Source organism: Bidens hawaiensis, unplaced genomic scaffold (assembly GCF_021521415.1).
Source record: "Bidens hawaiensis isolate Kalapana, Puna unplaced genomic scaffold, B.hawaiensis_p1.1 tig00007641_1, whole genome shotgun sequence".
Classification (NCBI taxonomy): domain Eukaryota; kingdom Viridiplantae; phylum Streptophyta; class Magnoliopsida; order Asterales; family Asteraceae; genus Bidens; species Bidens hawaiensis.
Genome location: NW_027491532.1, coordinates 134,053 through 151,925, shown reverse-complemented (window position 1 = coordinate 151,925; position 17,873 = coordinate 134,053). Strand labels below are relative to the sequence as shown.

Below are 17,873 nucleotides of genomic sequence, written 5' to 3'. Positions count from 1 at the left end.
GGCGGAGTAGGTCGACCATTGGGAGGCGTTTCCTGCGGGAGCAGCTTGCGTACTGCGCGTAAGGACGTCGCGTCTCTGAGCATGGTGGGTCCTGCGGATCCAGTTGGTCTTTGCGCAGACGTCCCTCTAGGTGAGTCTTGCGGGTCCAACCGCGCAGACGTCCCTCTGAGGTGAGTCTTGCGGGTTCGACTGCGCAGACGTCTCTGTTTGAGGTGAGTCTTGCGGGTCCAACTAGGCTCTGCTGGGACCTACCTCTTCACACACCATCCACCGTTCACTATTTTCTTTAAATCCTCACCTCCCGTATAATGAGGATCAAGTATTAAAAATGCACAATCTCCCGTTGTATCATTGTAATCAACTCCCAAAAGGGTATATGCAAGAACCCCACCCCCTGCGTTTGTATCATCACAAAAATATTAGCAATTAATACAGTGTAAACGAGCTGAGCCACCCATGAGCTACTCAAGATTGACTGCTAAAAACTTGAACGAGCCAAGCTTAAACGAGCCCGAGCCTGAGCCTAAATTGAAGCTCGTTTAATAAACAAGCTGAGCCGACCATGAGCTACTCAAGATCGACTGCTAAAAACTCGAACGAGCCCACGCCTAAATTGAAGCTTGTTCAATAAACAAACAAAGCCGCTCATGAGCTACTCGAGATTAGCTCTCTAAAAACTCGAATGAAGCGAGCTTAACGAGCTCAAGCTCGAGCTTGAGCTAGATTTTCATATACCAAGCTTGACTAGACTTGCGAGTCTAAACGAGACTATTATTTACAAGAAATATATATTGCATAATAAATATTATCCATATGATAAATATACCTAAATAATGCATGTTATATTATATATAAATATCCAAATTGTAAATATATGCAAAAATACTTGTATATTTAATTATTTATATAAATATAATAAATAGAAAGTAAACCAACCAAACCCAAGCTTTAGATATAGAGCTTGAAACGAGCTAAGCTCGAGCTCTGTTAAGTTAAATGATCGGCTTGGCGTGTTTACACCCCTATTTTATTTATGATCAACAAAACAAGTATTATATTACAACAGTAATCATTTTTTTCAAATAAAACGAGTCATGAGGTTGTATGCACTAAAAACAGATTTGACATGTTCCCATTTAAGCTTATTTTTAATTTGATCTGTTTGAGATAAAAAAAACTACCCGAATTGACTCGTTTAAAGCGAGTTCACTAACCGATCATGATGGGTGTTCCTTGGGTCTCAAAATGCATCATGAGTTCTCTACATTTTTCTGGTAATTCATCTCCAGATCTCACGTTTATAACTTTACAGCTTACCTGTTACATGTCAAAAAAGTTATGTTCATCATCTTACAATGAAAATTACATAATTAGATTTAATAATACTTGAATGTTGAAAATCATGAATAATAAAAGAACGAGCAAAATTACACCAAGAAGTTTGTCCAAAACAAAGCTTAGTTCAATGGCGCCAATCCACTCGCGTGACCCAATAAACAAAGGATCTTTATCTCCAATTTCCACAAGTGCCTGCTGTATTTCCCTGCCCCAATTTAGCATGTTTATTAAATACAACATTAAATATTATAACTAAATAATTAAAGTCTTACCGGTGTGAAGGAACACCAATTGACGTGTATTGTTGGATTTTAAACCATGAAACTATGGTCTGCAAAGATCGGTAGGCGCAGCCCCAGCCCTGAAATTAAATTTTATAACAGTAATCAGAAAAAAATGATTTCTTCTTTTTGAATATAAATTAAAACATGAAATTTACCGAGTCATCGAAACCATCTTGAAGATAATGATAGTATTCATAAGAACCTTTAATCAGAGATACATCTCCACCATTAACTGCAATAGAGAAAACCAATCACTGAGATTGATGTAAAATTACATACTACCCCTAACTTCAATTAACAGTTGATTTGATTCTTGAAGCGACAATATTACCTCCACTACTTGGGATCCCAATATGTACGTCCTTGAGCAAAGGGATTCCTGACATTTAAGCCATAGTTTTAAATGTTAACAAGTAATTAGTTGATTACTACATATGATATAATATTCGGTTACCCTTTTTTAAAGTGTTGCCACTTGCGCTATCTTTTGCATTTGACAAGTTCATAGCATTAGCAATTCTTAAAAGAGGTTGGTCTGAAGGTAGTCCCAGCCTTGAGTGAAGAGACCTTCTGACTTCAACTGAAAAGAAGAAATGAGTAATTTACATCGGGGTTCAAGAATATATTTCATAATGAAGTACCAAAAAAATTGACAAGATAAATGAATAACTTTTCAAGAATATTTATACTCGGTTAACATTGTTTAAAGGCAGCAATTTCTGGTTTTTCAACCAATTTACTTAAAAATTGCTGATTTTTTTTGTCAGACTTCTTTCTAATGGGTCAAATAGGAAAATAAAAAATAATTAGCTGAAAAGGAACTTAGTAAAACTAGTCGACCTAGCTAACTGGTACTAATGCCTATTTGAATATATATAAATGCGTAAAACAACCTGAATCGTTTTTAACAGAAAAACCAGATTGCTATTTCTAGGCTTGTAAATGAACCAAAGGTTCGATGAACCGTTCAGCAGGAAGTTTTTGTAAGCATAAAAAATTAAAACAGTTTATTAAAATAGATAATAGCAATCAAAAAATGTTAGTGGGCTAACCCAACCCGACATGAAGTTTTTTACCCAAACTAAGAATTACGCATTTTGGCACCTCTTAACTTTATAGGTCACATGTGAAACAAGGTATCCTTATGTAAAAGCTGGCTTATTATGACCAATAAATAACAGAAATAAACTGTACCTTGCTTCATTTCTGTCTCACCATACAGTGAATCATAAATGGCAATTATTGGATGCAGAAACCCAGGGGGGTTAAAGTGATAAGGATGTAGCTGTAAATCAAGTTTAAAAGTAAGAGATCTGAAGCAAAACCAAAATAAAAAAAAGAATCAAATGGCATTTTTACCTTTGGGCGTTGTGATAAAAGATTGGGTAAGGTCATGATCTTCAGAGTATGTAACTATCAACTAACCCAGGAATAATCAATTTTGAAACTGCATCTGTTAACCGAAGATCCTTTGTTGCATAACAGATAACTTTTAGTTTATAGTCAACAACCAGAAGCTTGGCTTCACCTGTAGCTCCAAAAAATAACTTACACTTAGGTAATAAACCAAAGATAAAGTTTATCCAATATTAATACAAGCAATACCTGGAATGTATTCAGCAACAGGGGCAACAGGTTTTAGAGAAGCTCCTGAAGTAGAAAGCAAGAAGCTTACTAGGATTTTATCTGCATTCTAAGTAAAAAATCTATCACAAAAATGTATCCATTGAAATAATCTAACAATACAACTAATGAAGCTTGATAAGAACCAAGAAAAACCTCAAAGCAAGTCAAATGAAAACAAATATATGCATTTTAGGGTGAAATTACCTCTGCTGAATGAGATTTGTGGTTATTATCTTCAAAGCAAAAGTGAGAACACAATAAAGAACTTGCATTAGATTCGGTTGAAAGATCCAAATCCCTGTTACGAATAACAACTGCATGCGGTGCCTCAGTTATGGAACCATCAAGTGTTTCTAGAACATATGTTGTCTTAGTGTCTCTAAATTTAGCAATAACAGCCTCGATTGCACGTGCTAGCATGTCTTCTGCACCTGAAAAACAATATCAGCATATTAATATGTTGTATTAGTTTACGAATACGCGCATTTTGACTCATTGATGCACATTAAGTATATTCATAGCTCTAGGTTTCATGCAGCCAATGACATAGATCCGTATATGATAATCTAAGATGAATGTTAATAAAATGTACAAAATATATATAAAAGTGATGTACCTTTTAGCTCTTTCACAGAATATATAACAGGCAGCTTGATTGGAAGCTCACAGTACAATATGCAACCTCTCTCCCAAACATACTTATCAGGCTGTTCTTCATACACAACTGTAGTAACCAACTCAATAACAGAGTTCGATACAAAAAAACTAAGTCCTCCAGAACTTGGATCCACAACAGCTCCAACTAAACTTTGATTCTCTGATTGTGAGAGAGCTTTCCTCAATCTACTTGATGCATCTATGGCATCTTTAGCAGTCCGTTCAACACTCGAGCTGGCTGTACCGACAATCAAAGCCCCAATCACCTCGAATCCCCTTGGTAACAATGCCCTAATATCATCTGCCACAAATAATCCAAATCAAATCAAAGACACATGCAAATTAAGCACCCTAATTTTGCAATCCCCTTCTGAAATTCTAGGCAGGGGTGTGCATGAAGCCCAAAAAACCAATCCGAAACCAGAAAACCGAAAAAACCAAACCAAAAAATCCAAAACGAAACAAAAACCGACAGTTTGGTTTTATGCTTTTGTAAACACCGAACTTACAGTTTGGTTTTGGTTTTGCATGAAAGAAAAACCGAAAAAATAAAATCATACCAAATTTATAGATTTTCATTTTTTATTTATTATTGTAAGTAATTTATAACAAGTTAACAAATATGAAACTCTAAAAATTTAGCCCAAATGTATAATAATCAATTAGTTATTAATTAACATAATTTATTTAGGCCCAAATTCATTATTTTTTCGGCCCAAAATTTTCAAGCTCAAATGACAAAACTGAAAAAACCGAACCCGAACTGAACCCAAACCAGAAACCGAAAAAACAGAAACCAAACGTTTTTCACAAACTTAAAAACCTAAGTTTCGGTTTTAGCCCAAAACGGACCCAAACTGAACCATGCACACCCAATCTAGGTCATGATCTAAAAAAATGTTGAATAAATCCTCATGTCCATATCAAATTCAGTGTCATACAGCAACAATCATGTAAGTAATGGATCATACAACACTAATATTAACTTGAATCACATAAATTAGGAAGGGTAACTCTTTGATAGTGATAGGTAGACGTTCAATCATAATATCATATTAATCAAATTTATGAATGGAGTCAGTGTCATACAGCATCAATCTTGTAAGTAATCAGATTATAAATCAAATTTCACTAATATTAACTCAAATCACAGAAATTAGTAGCTATGCAGTCAATATCGGTGCTATAGCGGTTATCGGACCTCTAGCAGAATATCGGTACCATAATATCAGCGATATTGACCGACATTTGACCAATATATCACCAAGTTTCCCAGTTTCAGTTTTTAAGTCTTAATTGTAAATTTTTAGTGTTTAATGTTAGTGTTTTAAGTCTTAATATTTTCCTACCTCCTACACTTGTTAGTGTTTTGTAAGTTGCAAAAGGTTAATTTGTTAATGGTAGGAGAGCATACTAAATTGTTAGTGTTAAAATACCACATATGTAAATTCTGCATGATATTACTGATATCTCAAAACCGATATTTTTCCGCATTAACTGCATAGATTAGGAACAATAACGCTTTGAGGTATCATATTAATCAAATAATGGAGTCAGCATCTTAGTTTTGCAATTTCCTTACAAATTTCTAGGCCATGGCCTAAAACATATTGAATCAATCCTCATTTCTATATCAAATTCAGTGTCATACAACATCAATTACACTAATATTAACTCGAACCACAACACTTTTTATAGTATTAGTAGGTAGAAGTTTGATAATAGATTCATAATACCATATCAATTTACTAGACGGAGTAAGATACAATAATTGAAAAATAACCTAAGGCTTAATCAAATTCACAGCCATAAAACATCAATTATGCAAGTATAAATCGCATTGCACTAACACTAACTCGAATCACAGAAATTAAACAACTGTAAGTCTTCGATACTAGCAAGTACACGTTCAATAATAATAATAATAATAATATCATGAACAGAGTTAGTTACAACAACTGAAATGAAATTGGGGGATGGTTTTACCTGCTTCTTTATAAAAATCGGGTGAGAGAGGATCCGATTGGAGAGTGTGAATGCATCTGAGAGTTGAGACGATTGTGTAATCTGGTAGAACCGATCAACCATTGTATGCCTGAGTCGGATTTGGTGATCGAGTGGAGTTTGCGAGTCAGGATTCGTATATCATCGGCCATGGCGTTTGTTCCTGAACTGGGTTGACTCACTCTGGCGTGATGATTTATGCCGAGGGTTTTGGCTAGTTTTAGTTAATTTCTATATTTTAAAGGAATGAAAGCCCTTTCTAGCACATTTAATAAGGCTTGTGGGTGGGTATTCTTAGTGGTTTCTAAGTTCCAAGCGGGGGACCTTTAATTTCCCACATTCTATATGCGGGCGACGCCATAATAATTGGAGAATGGTCACTATATAATATTAAAACGGTGGTCACAATTCTGAGGTGCTTCAGATTGTGTTTGGGACTCAAAAGTAATATATTAAAGTCGAATCTTTTTGGGAGTGAAAAGGTGGAGATGACCGAAGTGGTTAATATGGTGGGGGTGTTGGGATGTAATCAGGGTACCATTCCGTTTAACTATTTCGGTATAGTGGTCGGAGCGAATATGAATAATAGTAACAACTGGCATAGGGCGGTTGATATATTCGAAAAGCGATTATCTTTATGGAAAGCTCATTCTTTATTGATTGGAGGGCGAATGACCTTGATTAAATCGGTGCTTGAAAGTTTGCCAAACTATTTTTTATTGCTTTTTAAAGCCTGGCTAAAGTATTCGACACGTTGGAAAGTATCATGAAAAGGTTTCTATGGGGAGGGACTAATAATGTGCATAAGATACACCGGCTGGCTTGGGATAGAGCGTCTCTTCCTAAAGAAAATGGAGGTCTTGGCCTCGCTAGATTAAAATCGGTCAATTACTCGCTTTTAACTAAGTGGGCTTGGAGGTATAAAACAGAAAAAGAAGGTTTTCAAAGACAAAGATTGGGATGGGAATCGGTTCCGGTCAATAAAAGCATTACCGGGACTTGGAAGGACATTGCCGGTGTGGTGAATAAATTGTCTTTGGGTGGGTTGAAAGTTCATAACTTTGTTAGAGGAGAACTTGGGGATGGCTATACTATATGTTTTTGGTCAGACATTTGGTGTGGTAATTCTAAATTTCAAGTTGAATTTCCTAATATTTATATGTTGGAAAAGAACAAGTCTTGCAAAGTTAAGGAGCGATTTTGGTGGTATGGCAACCAGATTGTCTGGTAATGGGATTGGTCTCATATACCGACATCCGATATCGAGAGAAAAGAATGGGAAGATTGTTTGAAACGGTTAGTGGCTGTGGTATGGAAAACTGTCACTGATTCTTGGAAGTGGTTGGGAGATAAGTCAGGCGAGTTTTCGGTAAAATCGGATAAGAAATTCATGACCTCAAGTCGGGATGCGAGCAATCTTTTTGTTATTAAATGGTGTAAACGGGTTTCGTCTAAGTGTCAAATCCATGTGTGAAAGGGCTGAATTGAACAAAATACCTACTCAAGATGCGTTAATTAGGAGAGATGTTCAAATTCAATTGAGAAGGTGTGGGTTTTGTGGCTCGGCGCCTGAATTGGTGGACCATTATTTTTTAGATTGCTCGGCAACTTCGGAGGTTTGGAAGTGGGTTAGCAACTGGTGTAAGGTGCCGATGATTGCAGCTTCTTCAGTTAGAGATTTACTTATGCTTCATGATCAAGTGGGTTTGGGAAAGTCAAGAAAGAGGCTTTCCGAGGGATCGTGGTTACAACCTCCTGGAGTATTTGGAAAGCCAAGAACGAGAACAGGTTTCGTGATAAAGATATCAAGATTGAAGACATTATTGGAGAAATAAAATCGTAGGGATCCCTTTGATTCAAGTATAGGTCAAATTTTAGAACGATCTCATGGTTAGATTGGTGTTCTTTTAATTTGATGTAATTTTTGGTGTATTTGGCACCTCTATGTTTTGGAGAGGGGTGTTTGGTTGTTGTTTTTTTAGTGGTGTTTATAAAAGTTATAGTTCAAAAAAAAAAACTATTTTAAGGTTACATGCTTAACGTTTAAAAATTAAACTAGACACCGTTTACGTTTCCTTTTTTTTTTCTCAAAAAAAAATCATTTTTCATTCGTTACCACTAACTATGCTAGTGTTATATGTTAATTCATGATATATGCACATGTGAGGGTATTATGGTATTTTATTCATTCATATAATCAATAAATAAATAAATAAAATTAGCTAAGCCTAATCTCGAGTAAAATACTTTGATCTTGGAAGATAAGTTACGTAGCACTAAAGACCCGTTGATCCAGCGTAGCACATTGACTTTAGCTTCAACATTTCATAGTAAACTATTTTTATTTTAGCTTAAACAAGTCTTCGAGGCTGCATTAGGCTTGAAAAGGAACTTATAGAAAATGAGTACAGGAAAAAGGTAAAGAAGTCGAAGAAATTAAAGCAATGTTGGATACTTATTTACTTGCTTTGTTGTATGTAATATTTTTATCCATTCTAATTGCGTTACATACTAGAGAACCAGACATACCCGCGCGCCGCAATGCAGAACCTTATTTTGATAATGAATGAATACAAACATGAAAACTATGAAAACTCTGACGTCTCAAAACAGAAACTATTAGAGATGATGTGTGTTTATTTTTGTTAGTTTAGGCCTTCTACAATTTGATGACTTGGACCAAAAGCCCAACAAGTTAGACAAGCAAAAGCCTAAGTAAAGTGCTCAAGTCCATTATGGTTATGCCCAAATGGTGGATGGATCTCTCCCTCAACTTTATACTTACATCATATATGTAAATAATTGTCGTTGTTGGGATGATACAACTTGTGTCATAGTGTCCTCAAAGAGAAAGCTCACGGGTCCTCTCACGAGAGTTTCTTGTGGTTGCAATTGGTTTCGTAACTTGATGGCAGGAGAAACGAACATCCCTAAGTTTATAAAGTTTTATCAAACTTATTTTCCTTTGTAAATTAAATAGCGTTCAACAGATAGGTAAGATTATAATATAAAAGCTAGACTTTTGAGGTAGAAAATTAAAATAATAAGTGTGGACTCTAGTGACACTTCTCTAGTGAGAATCCATGATTGGAAAACTTACGAAATACAAATAATATTTTGGTTTAGGCCTCCACCCATTCAGGGCCTCTTAATCTTAAAACTCATTTTGGTTTATATATTTGTAAATTAGGCTGGATTATATATTTGTAAATTTACTAAATTGTGCTGACTTATAAGAAAAGTGAAGCTTTAGTGGAATCTGCTTATGCAAATTAATAATTGATTTCTTTTTCATATATATATTTTTAGGGGCTTTTGTTACTTTGCAATAACATGTGATTTGTGTGAAATAGAAATACTTTGTAACAATTATTGATTTGTTTATGCCTCTATGATATCATAGAAGTAAGTTAGCCAACTAACGTAAAACGATTGGTTTCAAACCTGGGTAAAAGAGGAGTGTTCATAAAATGACTTTTGGAAAAGGCCTTAATTTTTTAGTTAGCTTTAGACCTCTAACACGGTTAAGCCGCCCCAGATTAATGTGATTAGATAAAACATAATTTATACCAAGCAAGCAAGTCAGTTATAAGATATTATAAGCAATAAAATAAGTGGAAATTAGACTAATCCCATACTTCACTAAAATGCTCAAATACAGCTCATTTCAATTGTCACCATTTATTTTAGCTTTTTTATGAACCAAAAGTGCATTAGTGACTATGTGCTAGATAGATATATCGTGGAAGGATGATGCTATCTTTTTAAGTTGACTTACGAGAATATTCTTTTAATTAATTAATAAGCATAAGCCCCCACAACTTATATACTTTTTCTTCACCATATCCAAAACTTTTTGTGCGATTATAGTTCATATTGCTATAAACTTTTAAAAGCTTCACATGTAGTTCGATCAAAGTGCTTCGGTCAACCTAATTGATGTAAACTCAAACCAATTTTCGTGTTTTCGGTAAGGAACATCTTGGACTTTCATATTTTCAGTAAGGAACATCTTGGACTTTCATAGTTAGGCGCAAGGAACAAGTTCAGCGGGGGGAAAATGGTGCAAGCAATCATATGAATAGCATGTGGTGCATATGGCGTACTCAAACAACAAAGTAATTAACGATATAAACGGCTCAACCTCGTCTATAATAAAAAAGATAAGAACAATTTGCTTGTTTGGGTGAAGCATAAAGGTAAAATGAATCACACAGATTGGTCCCACTAATGCAACTTTAGTTTTGAAGATCTTGTTTCTTTCTTTCTCTTGTAATCTTTTACGGTCTCTAGAATCTTGCTAAGGTTCGTGTTTTAATATATTTTGCCCGTTAAAATAAAAAGAAACCTAAGCCCCTTTTAAGTTAATTCTTGGCACATTAACTTCGACTTTGATAGCCTCATTTTATATTTCTTGTCGGTCCTATTATTAACTAACCAAAAACTAAAATACTTCGAACTTGCATATCTTCTATGACAATTAAAAATCATTGTTAGTTAAACAAGTAGCTTATTTTGGGCCTCATTAGAAATACAAAATGGAGAGTGCGAAGTAGTATTGATTGTGATGCTAAGTCGCATCTTCTCTTCACGAACCTTATTTAAGTCTACAAACATCAACAATTGGGTAGAAGTATCGGATCTAGAACACCGATGACACTCTGAACATAAAGTTGGTATTTACGCATCAAATATCTCTAGCATCAAATGCTTATGCATAGAAATATGTATATATAGAGAGAGATCTCGGAGGAGAGTTGAGAGAGAAATAAGGAAGAAGGATAGAACTTAACGCCGATACTATTAAATCGTTTTTATAGGGGTGATGTGAGTCAAATTTTGGTGCCCCTAGCTATGTGGTTGAGATGGGTATTTATTTATAATGCACACAAATGCATCCCCAAACGTGATTTGATCAAGAGATAAGTATGTTATATAACAACACATACAAATGTATTGATCAATATGTGAAACTAAAAATAAATAAAGAATTAACATTTGGCTTCTAAAAACTATATTTGATAATACAATGATATACATATAAAGTCCAACTAACATTCAACTTATATAACAAACTTTGAAAATTTAACTTCTTGTCTGTTTGACTTGCGGTAATTTCAATTGGTCAAATGTTTTGAAACCCCAAGGTAAATCAACCTAATTTTGCCACAAATTATGCAATAACAAATGGCTAACATCATGTGGAAAATCCCAAAATGGTCAAATGTGAATACTTTCAAATTTAGTGTATGATGTGAAAGACATCTATGTAAGCCATGTGCAATTGAAGGAAGAGCTATTGGTGGAGAGTGACTGCCATGTGGCATTAACAAGTGGATGACACGTGGACAATGTAGATGAACTTGGTGCAATGTCAATATCATCACCTTACCTATCACCATCCAAAAACCCACCCATCTTAAACCATCATCTAATATGGCTCGACCCTTTTCCAATAGTTAATCTTTAATGCACAATTGGAAAATGATGTCCACCTTTGAATTATCATGTTATTATCGGCTACAATGAGAGCTTACATTGACTAGTAGCCAATCAAATCACATAATCACTAGATACTTAAAGAAGCCAACTTAACTTTAAAGAAAAATATTTTTTTAATAACTTGACCGGCTATCGCATCGACAATCTTAGTTGTCAAATAGTCTTGCGGTTTTGAAATTATAAAAACAATAAATGAGATTATTTTATCGTTTAGTGGGGATTTTCCAACATTAACAAAATATAGAGTTTGAAATAAAAGTAATATAGAGTATGAAATACTAAGGAATTATCAAATAAGAGTTCACTGGTTCAATAGGGCAATGCCATAACCGATCGACCCAGATGAAGGCGGTTTAATACTACTCAACGGAACCAGTTGTTTAGATGGTTTTTGATATAGACTAACAGATAAGATATGGTTCTAAGAATAATGTTCATAACACATGGCTAAGATTAACTTGATTTATAATTGGGTGGAAGGTTTAATCTTGAGTGAACATCCATGTGACGGATAATGGGTGGTGGGTGGTGGTCATCACACATCACCGTGGGGGCTTTGAGGCCCACCTAAAACATCAAATAGCAATTACTCACGCTAATAATCCACATGCTACGATTGTTAAATTTCGCTCATGAAAACTTACACCAATATCTAAAGACATTTAGGTCTCTTAAAATTTTGCTACCCAATCTTACCATAAAAAGAAAATGATAGGTGCAAAGTGGTTGTTAAAAGGGTCCATGAAACTTTTAATCTATAGAGGAAAGCATGTGCCCTTGTCTAAAGGGAAATTGATCAAATGTGTCATAATCACAAAGGGTTGAATTTTGATAACACATTAAAACCTCCTTAATCAATGCTTGTTTCTTAATTAAGAAATATTAAATAGGTATGATTTACGGGCTAATCAAAAGGATTATTTTCAAGGAAATATTTTCTTTATTTAAAATTATATATTATTATTTTATATAAAGTCTATTAGAAAATTGATTGTGTTGTCTAAACTACCATTAATGATTAGTTAGATTGTTATAGTAAATGCATAATGTTGATTAATCATGTAATTACAGTTAGTTCTTAAAATAACTAATGTTGATTAATCATGTAATAACTAATATAGTTATCATTACTTGTTGGAGGATTTGGCGGGCTAGGAATGAAAAGATTTTTTCGGGCAAGAACACTAAGGTGGTAGAAATGGTTGCGGATATAAAATCTTTGGGTTTTCTTTGGTACAAAAATAGATCTAAGATAGGGGTAGTGGATTGGAAAAGATGGTGTTTATTTGATGTAACGTGATTGTTGTTTTTGGTTTTTGAATTTCGGCGTCTTTCTCCGTCTTGGGGAGAGTCGTTGGTTGTGTTTGTTTTTAATGAAAGTCAATTTTCAAAAAAAAAAACTAATATAGTTATCAAGTCATATAACGTTCAGTGAGTCTATTTAGCCAAAGTAGTAAATTCACATACACAGATAACCGACTTTCAAAAACGAAAGGAATGAAAGTATGTCATCTTTTGTTTATTGGCCGATAATAATCTCACATTTAAAAATCACTACCAATCAGTGGCGAATCTTGGGCTTCGTCACGGGGGTGACCGAAGTCACAGATCCAAAAATTTTCGGGTCGACGATTCGGTTCGTGTCGGTGATCCGGTTCGGGTCGGATCAAACAATATGACATGTATATATCTATTTTTTTTCATTCATTCAAACGATTGTTCTTACAATACAAAAATGTTGCGGGTTCGAGCCCTGTCAGTCCCGACGGATCCAATAAGTACATCAATTCGCCTCTCGATTTTCTGAGAAAGAAGGGACGGAGAGCATAATTGAATTCCGAAGGGGTTTCCCTTCTTTTTTTCAGGATTCTGTCAAAGAAAGAACAAACCCTAAACTAAAAAATAACTAAAATAGTGAAGTTGATAGAATATTCCATCTTTTCTCCTGCGACTCATCTTTCTCATACTTATTTGTCTTCCAAAGAAATTTAGATCATTAAAATTTAGAACCTAATTCCTCTCTTTTTCCACTTCGCTTGTATTGTTTGTTGGGCTTTTGTAGTTCGGGCGGGTGGTTAGAGTTCGTTTGATGGTTCTATAAGGAAGGCCTAAGGAAGGTAGGTTATAGAAAATAAAGAAAAGAAGGATAAATAAAGTAAAGGGGTTTTTGATTGGTCTGGGAATCCCATTTTGGATTAAGTATGGATAAAAGATGTTCGTATGTTACACTATTCAATTCTCGACGACGAATTAATTTAATAGCTCAGATATTGTTATTCATGATATTGATCCGATTCAAGATCATCGATAGGTAATGCATTCATTGAATTGACAGGTGAAAGATTTATCATCTCTATGGGATTAAATCCCGAGTTATTTTGAAAAAAAACGACGAAGAAAAAAACTAGATAATTTTTTAACCAACAAATACCTAAAATATTCATAATAATGCGAAGGGAAGAGTAAGTACCTAGAAGAAGAATTACAAAGCAACTCGACGACCTTTGAATTCCTCAATTATGGATTCCAAATAAAATATTTCAGCAATTTCTTTTTCTATATAAACCACCAAACTATTCACGAGATACTCTTCTGGCATCTTACCTAATTAAGAAGATTCAATAGGGTGAGTTAAACTAAAATTTCACTATACAATACCAATTACAAGCTTAATTGATCAATTTCCCAATTCCACAATTACAAACCCTAATATTATAACCTTGAACATTAATCAATATAAATGCAATACAATGTTTAACAACAACACAAAGATGAAGTATTACCTTGCTGACAGGGCTGAGCAACGGGCGGTAGGCGGTGGACAGCCGACGACAATGGCGGGTGCTCTCCGGTGGGAACAGGGGCACATGTGAGGTGAGGTAACATGTTTATTAATTTCCAAAATCCAAACCCTAATCAATCTCCACTCTTTTTTTTATGTTGTTGTTTAAACAAGTTTTTTTTTTTACAAATAGCACCTACAATTTTGAGTTTTATAAAAACAAAACTTTTTACTATTCGACTATTATTTTGTAACTTTTGTTTATAAAACTAAGAGGTTTTATAAAAAAAAAATCAAACGACGGGGTATTATATATTTATAAATCAGTGGTGACCGTAACTTTTCAGAAAAATATCTCGGGGTGACCGCGCTTAATACATATAAAAATTTTCAGGAAAAATCACGAAATTTACCCTATTAACTGAAAAAACAGGGTCCCCAAAGAGCCGCACCCCTGCTACCAATGATCCAACCTTACAACTATTTTCGTCTCAATGGACATGCGTTAAAAAACACTTAACGCCGTTGAGCTTTTTTTCGAGTTTTAAACTTATGTTTTATAGGGCTTATGATCAGAAGAAGGATATGAGTCGACTAGCGTACAACTGATTTGGAAACAGTGATCCAAATGATGAAACAGTGTTTCAATTCATATGTTTGAATTTCCAATCAACAAATATCAAGCCATTTGAATAACCGTTTCAAGACAAGTTTTACATTAGTGGGCTCGTATCCTTCTTCCGATCAAAAGCCATAAAACATCGGTTTGAAACTCGAAAAAAACTTAACAACGTTAAGTATTTTTTGGCGGAGGTCCATTGAGACAAAAATAGTTGAATAGTTGGATCGTTGGTAGTGATTTTTAAAAATGGGATTATGGTCGGCCAAGACACAAAATGTGGGATAATTTATTTCCAAGTTGCCTAATAGATATCGATGTACGTTTAAGAATATGTTTAGAAGACTTGTGAGTTAGTCATTCCAAAAAGAACTATTTGTTGGTATTGTTGTAACATCTTGAAAACTTCCATGTCATTTTGCTAACTTTAGAAGTTGAGGGACAATTTGGTCATTTTTCAAACTTAAAGTTCAGAGTCTAATCTGTAAATAAGAAAATTTCAAATGAGACAGACCGTCTCAGTGTGATACGGTTCGTATCAAATGTGACTTGGATATTAAGTTTTTATTTGTGACGGAGCATCTCACTCGCCAACCATTTTAAGACGAGGCAATCTAACCAAGTCTTAACATCGAAGTTGATGAGATGTACCGTCTCATCTTCACACGGTCTATATTGTCACCCTGTTAGCAAAAATGTTGAAAAAAGATCCCCGTTTTGTGACTCATCCATGATCTTCAGCCTACAAATACCTCCCATCCAATGACCATTTCATGCACAAACAATCTCATAATCATTCTGCACTCCCAAAACAAGTTAAACTAGTATTCTTAGTTTGGTTAAGCAAGTTTAAGAAGAGGAGAAGGTTTTGATTAAGTTGAAGGGTTGATCAAGTGTTCCAGTAGCATTAAAAATTATCATTCCCAATCATCCCTAGGTTCTGATATAGCTTGGAAGTAAGGTAGTCATGTTCTAACACTCGTTTAACTTCGTTTAGTACATTTAAGCGAGTAACCAAGCATTTATCGATCGAACCTCGGTCAAAATGATTTACATAAGTCATATAAGTATTTCATACATGCATAAGGTCATAAAACACTTAACATATATCGGAAACATGTTAAAAATCGTTTTTAGGCTTAATGGGCCAAACATTAAGATTAGAACCAAAAAAAAAAAACAGAAAAATAAATAAAAATACACAATGATATTTTTTCTTAACATTGTGTTTTTTTATAACGAGGAAGACAAAGGGAAACTTTTTTGTTTTTTTTGTTTTGAGTTATAATTTTTTTTATTATTTTATTAAGAGCCTCTCTTTTATCATAAATAATTCTCATTTTTGTCTTATTTTATAGAATAACTTCCATCAAAATGATTTATCTCCAAGGCACTACTTTCATTGGTTAAAGATTTAATTAGTGTTATACATTATATAATGTCTGCCAGGTACGTTGAGACTTGAGAGCATGACTTATTTATTCAGTAATTAAACTTCCTTAAACTGTTAATATTTTATTAAAAGAAATTAAGTTGAAAAGAATGTCTAAACTCTAAATTACCATTAATGAATAATTGAATTATTAAAGAAAATGTTTAATGCTGATTAGACATGCAATTTAATTATCCCTAGTCTAAGTGGTTATGATAAGATTGGTTGTGCCAATGGGTTTTCTCATCCATAGGTGGATTTCCTCCTAATAGCGGAATGGAGATACTAGATGGGTCAGTGACCCATCAATGATCTAGATTAGCCGTTAAAAAATTACATTTAATAGTTACGGGACAATATGTTTTGTTTTTTTAAATAACATTTGAAATTACAACCAAAACATGAAAATGTTCGTGTTTTATTTTTTTATTTTTTTTTCTTTTAATTGACAAACAGATAAAATATGAGAGTATAGTAATGAATTACTGTCATCTTGTACATATATCTCCTCTTTAAGAAAATGTTTTCTTAGTAATTATGGGACATAATATCTTTTTTATTTTGGAAAATGTCAATTGCATTATCCTTTTTCTCTAATTAGCATAATTTTATTTCTGTCAAATGTTTATTGTGAAATTATTGGCATTAAGTAGTATTTTGTAAAACAATAGTACTAACATAGTTCTACTAAAACAGTAAACTTAAAGAGGTATTAGGTATACAAATTACAAACCCGCACAATGAACACTATGAGGAAAGCTGGAAAAGTCATTTATGTATAGCATTAGTTATTAGAGATGAGCGGTTATATAAAAAAAAACAATAATATGTTAAGAACTATGACAACCACAATATACATCTCTACATAGAGCTTTGAATATGATGCTTAAAATGGTTACGGAACCACCTCACTTTTCTCTCTTAATCGTTACCAATATTTTGGAAAGAACTTAAACCAATCTTAACAAGGAAAGACGTGACATCCCATTCTTATCAAGCAAAACCCACTTTTAAATTTTCAATTATATTATTATAGTGTAGTATATATTGGCTTAAATAATTCTGAGTTATTTAAACATACAGATAAATTTTTTTCATAGCGAATCTATGTATTGAAGCACCGGTCGAAGTAAGATGTGACCAAGTGTAAAGTGTTTCAAGCTAACACGCGTTTGTCGTCATTTTTCATCTCCTGTATCTAAACATCATTCCATTCAATACTTTAACCAACTGTTGTATACATAAAATTCATAATACACCAAACACATATTATTGAGTGATTAATTCATAGATAATTGAAATTCAAATAATACACCAAACACATATTATTGAGTGATTGATTTATAGATAATTTGAACTTCAAATCTCAATAGAAGAATAAAGATAAGATAGAATCAAATCAAAGCCAAACAAACATTCATTTCATTAACCGGTTTTAAAAAATGTAATAGGTAATAACTGTCTAGAAACTGAAAGTTAGTGTGCATGCCTTTCATATTGTACGTAACTAGCTAAAAGTATTGGTGATTTCTAACAAAATATTGAGATTATCATCTTAGAGAGGAGATATGTTCAAGATGATTACCAATGTATTACTCATAAGTGAATTGGTGATCACCTCCTTAATTA

General features: G+C 33.8%; 2 protein-coding genes across 2 annotated transcripts; both read right to left on the bottom strand.

Annotated features, from left to right (window-relative positions):
* Nucleotides 1-248: 248 nt before the first annotated feature.
* On the bottom strand, nucleotides 249-3,331 carry LOC143635632 (putative Ufm1-specific protease). The gene is made up of 10 exons (XM_077103415.1): nucleotides 3,228-3,331; nucleotides 2,982-3,150; nucleotides 2,817-2,907; nucleotides 2,077-2,202; nucleotides 1,954-2,001; nucleotides 1,778-1,854; nucleotides 1,611-1,699; nucleotides 1,432-1,543; nucleotides 1,215-1,317; nucleotides 249-394 (listed from the first exon to the last, which is right to left on the bottom strand). Exons 2-10 carry the CDS (start codon nucleotides 3,015-3,017, stop codon nucleotides 249-251), a joined length of 828 nt encoding a protein of 275 aa, XP_076959530.1. The 5' UTR covers nucleotides 3,018-3,150; nucleotides 3,228-3,331.
* LOC143635631 (putative Ufm1-specific protease) lies at nucleotides 3,023-6,061 on the bottom strand. The gene is made up of 5 exons (XM_077103414.1): nucleotides 6,001-6,061; nucleotides 3,865-4,206; nucleotides 3,453-3,679; nucleotides 3,228-3,315; nucleotides 3,023-3,150 (listed from the first exon to the last, which is right to left on the bottom strand). The coding sequence occupies exons 1-5, from the start codon at nucleotides 6,059-6,061 to the stop codon at nucleotides 3,023-3,025; spliced, it is 846 nt and encodes a 281-aa protein (XP_076959529.1).
* Nucleotides 6,062-17,873: the final 11,812 nt, after the last annotated feature.

Excerpts from the sequence above, each read along its gene's own strand:
- LOC143635632 (XM_077103415.1), bottom strand. The coding sequence starts at position 3,017 with ATGACCTTACCCAATCTTTTATCACAACGCCCAAAG. Across the intron at positions 1,855-1,953 it reads TGGGATCCCAAGTAGTGGAG|TTAATGGTGGAGATGTATCT; the intron begins GTAATATTGTCG and ends TCTCTATTGCAG. Across the intron at positions 395-1,214 it reads AGGAACACCCATCATGATCG|GGGGTGGGGTTCTTGCATAT; the intron begins GTTAGTGAACTC and ends ATACAAACGCAG.
- LOC143635631 (XM_077103414.1), bottom strand. The coding sequence starts at position 6,061 with ATGGCCGATGATATACGAATCCTGACTCGCAAACTCCACTCGATCACC. Across the intron at positions 4,207-6,000 it reads GATCACCAAATCCGACTCAG|ATGATATTAGGGCATTGTTA; the intron begins GCATACAATGGT and ends TATTTGTGGCAG. Across the intron at positions 3,151-3,227 it reads TGTTGCTGAATACATTCCAG|GTGAAGCCAAGCTTCTGGTT; the intron begins GTATTGCTTGTA and ends TTGGAGCTACAG.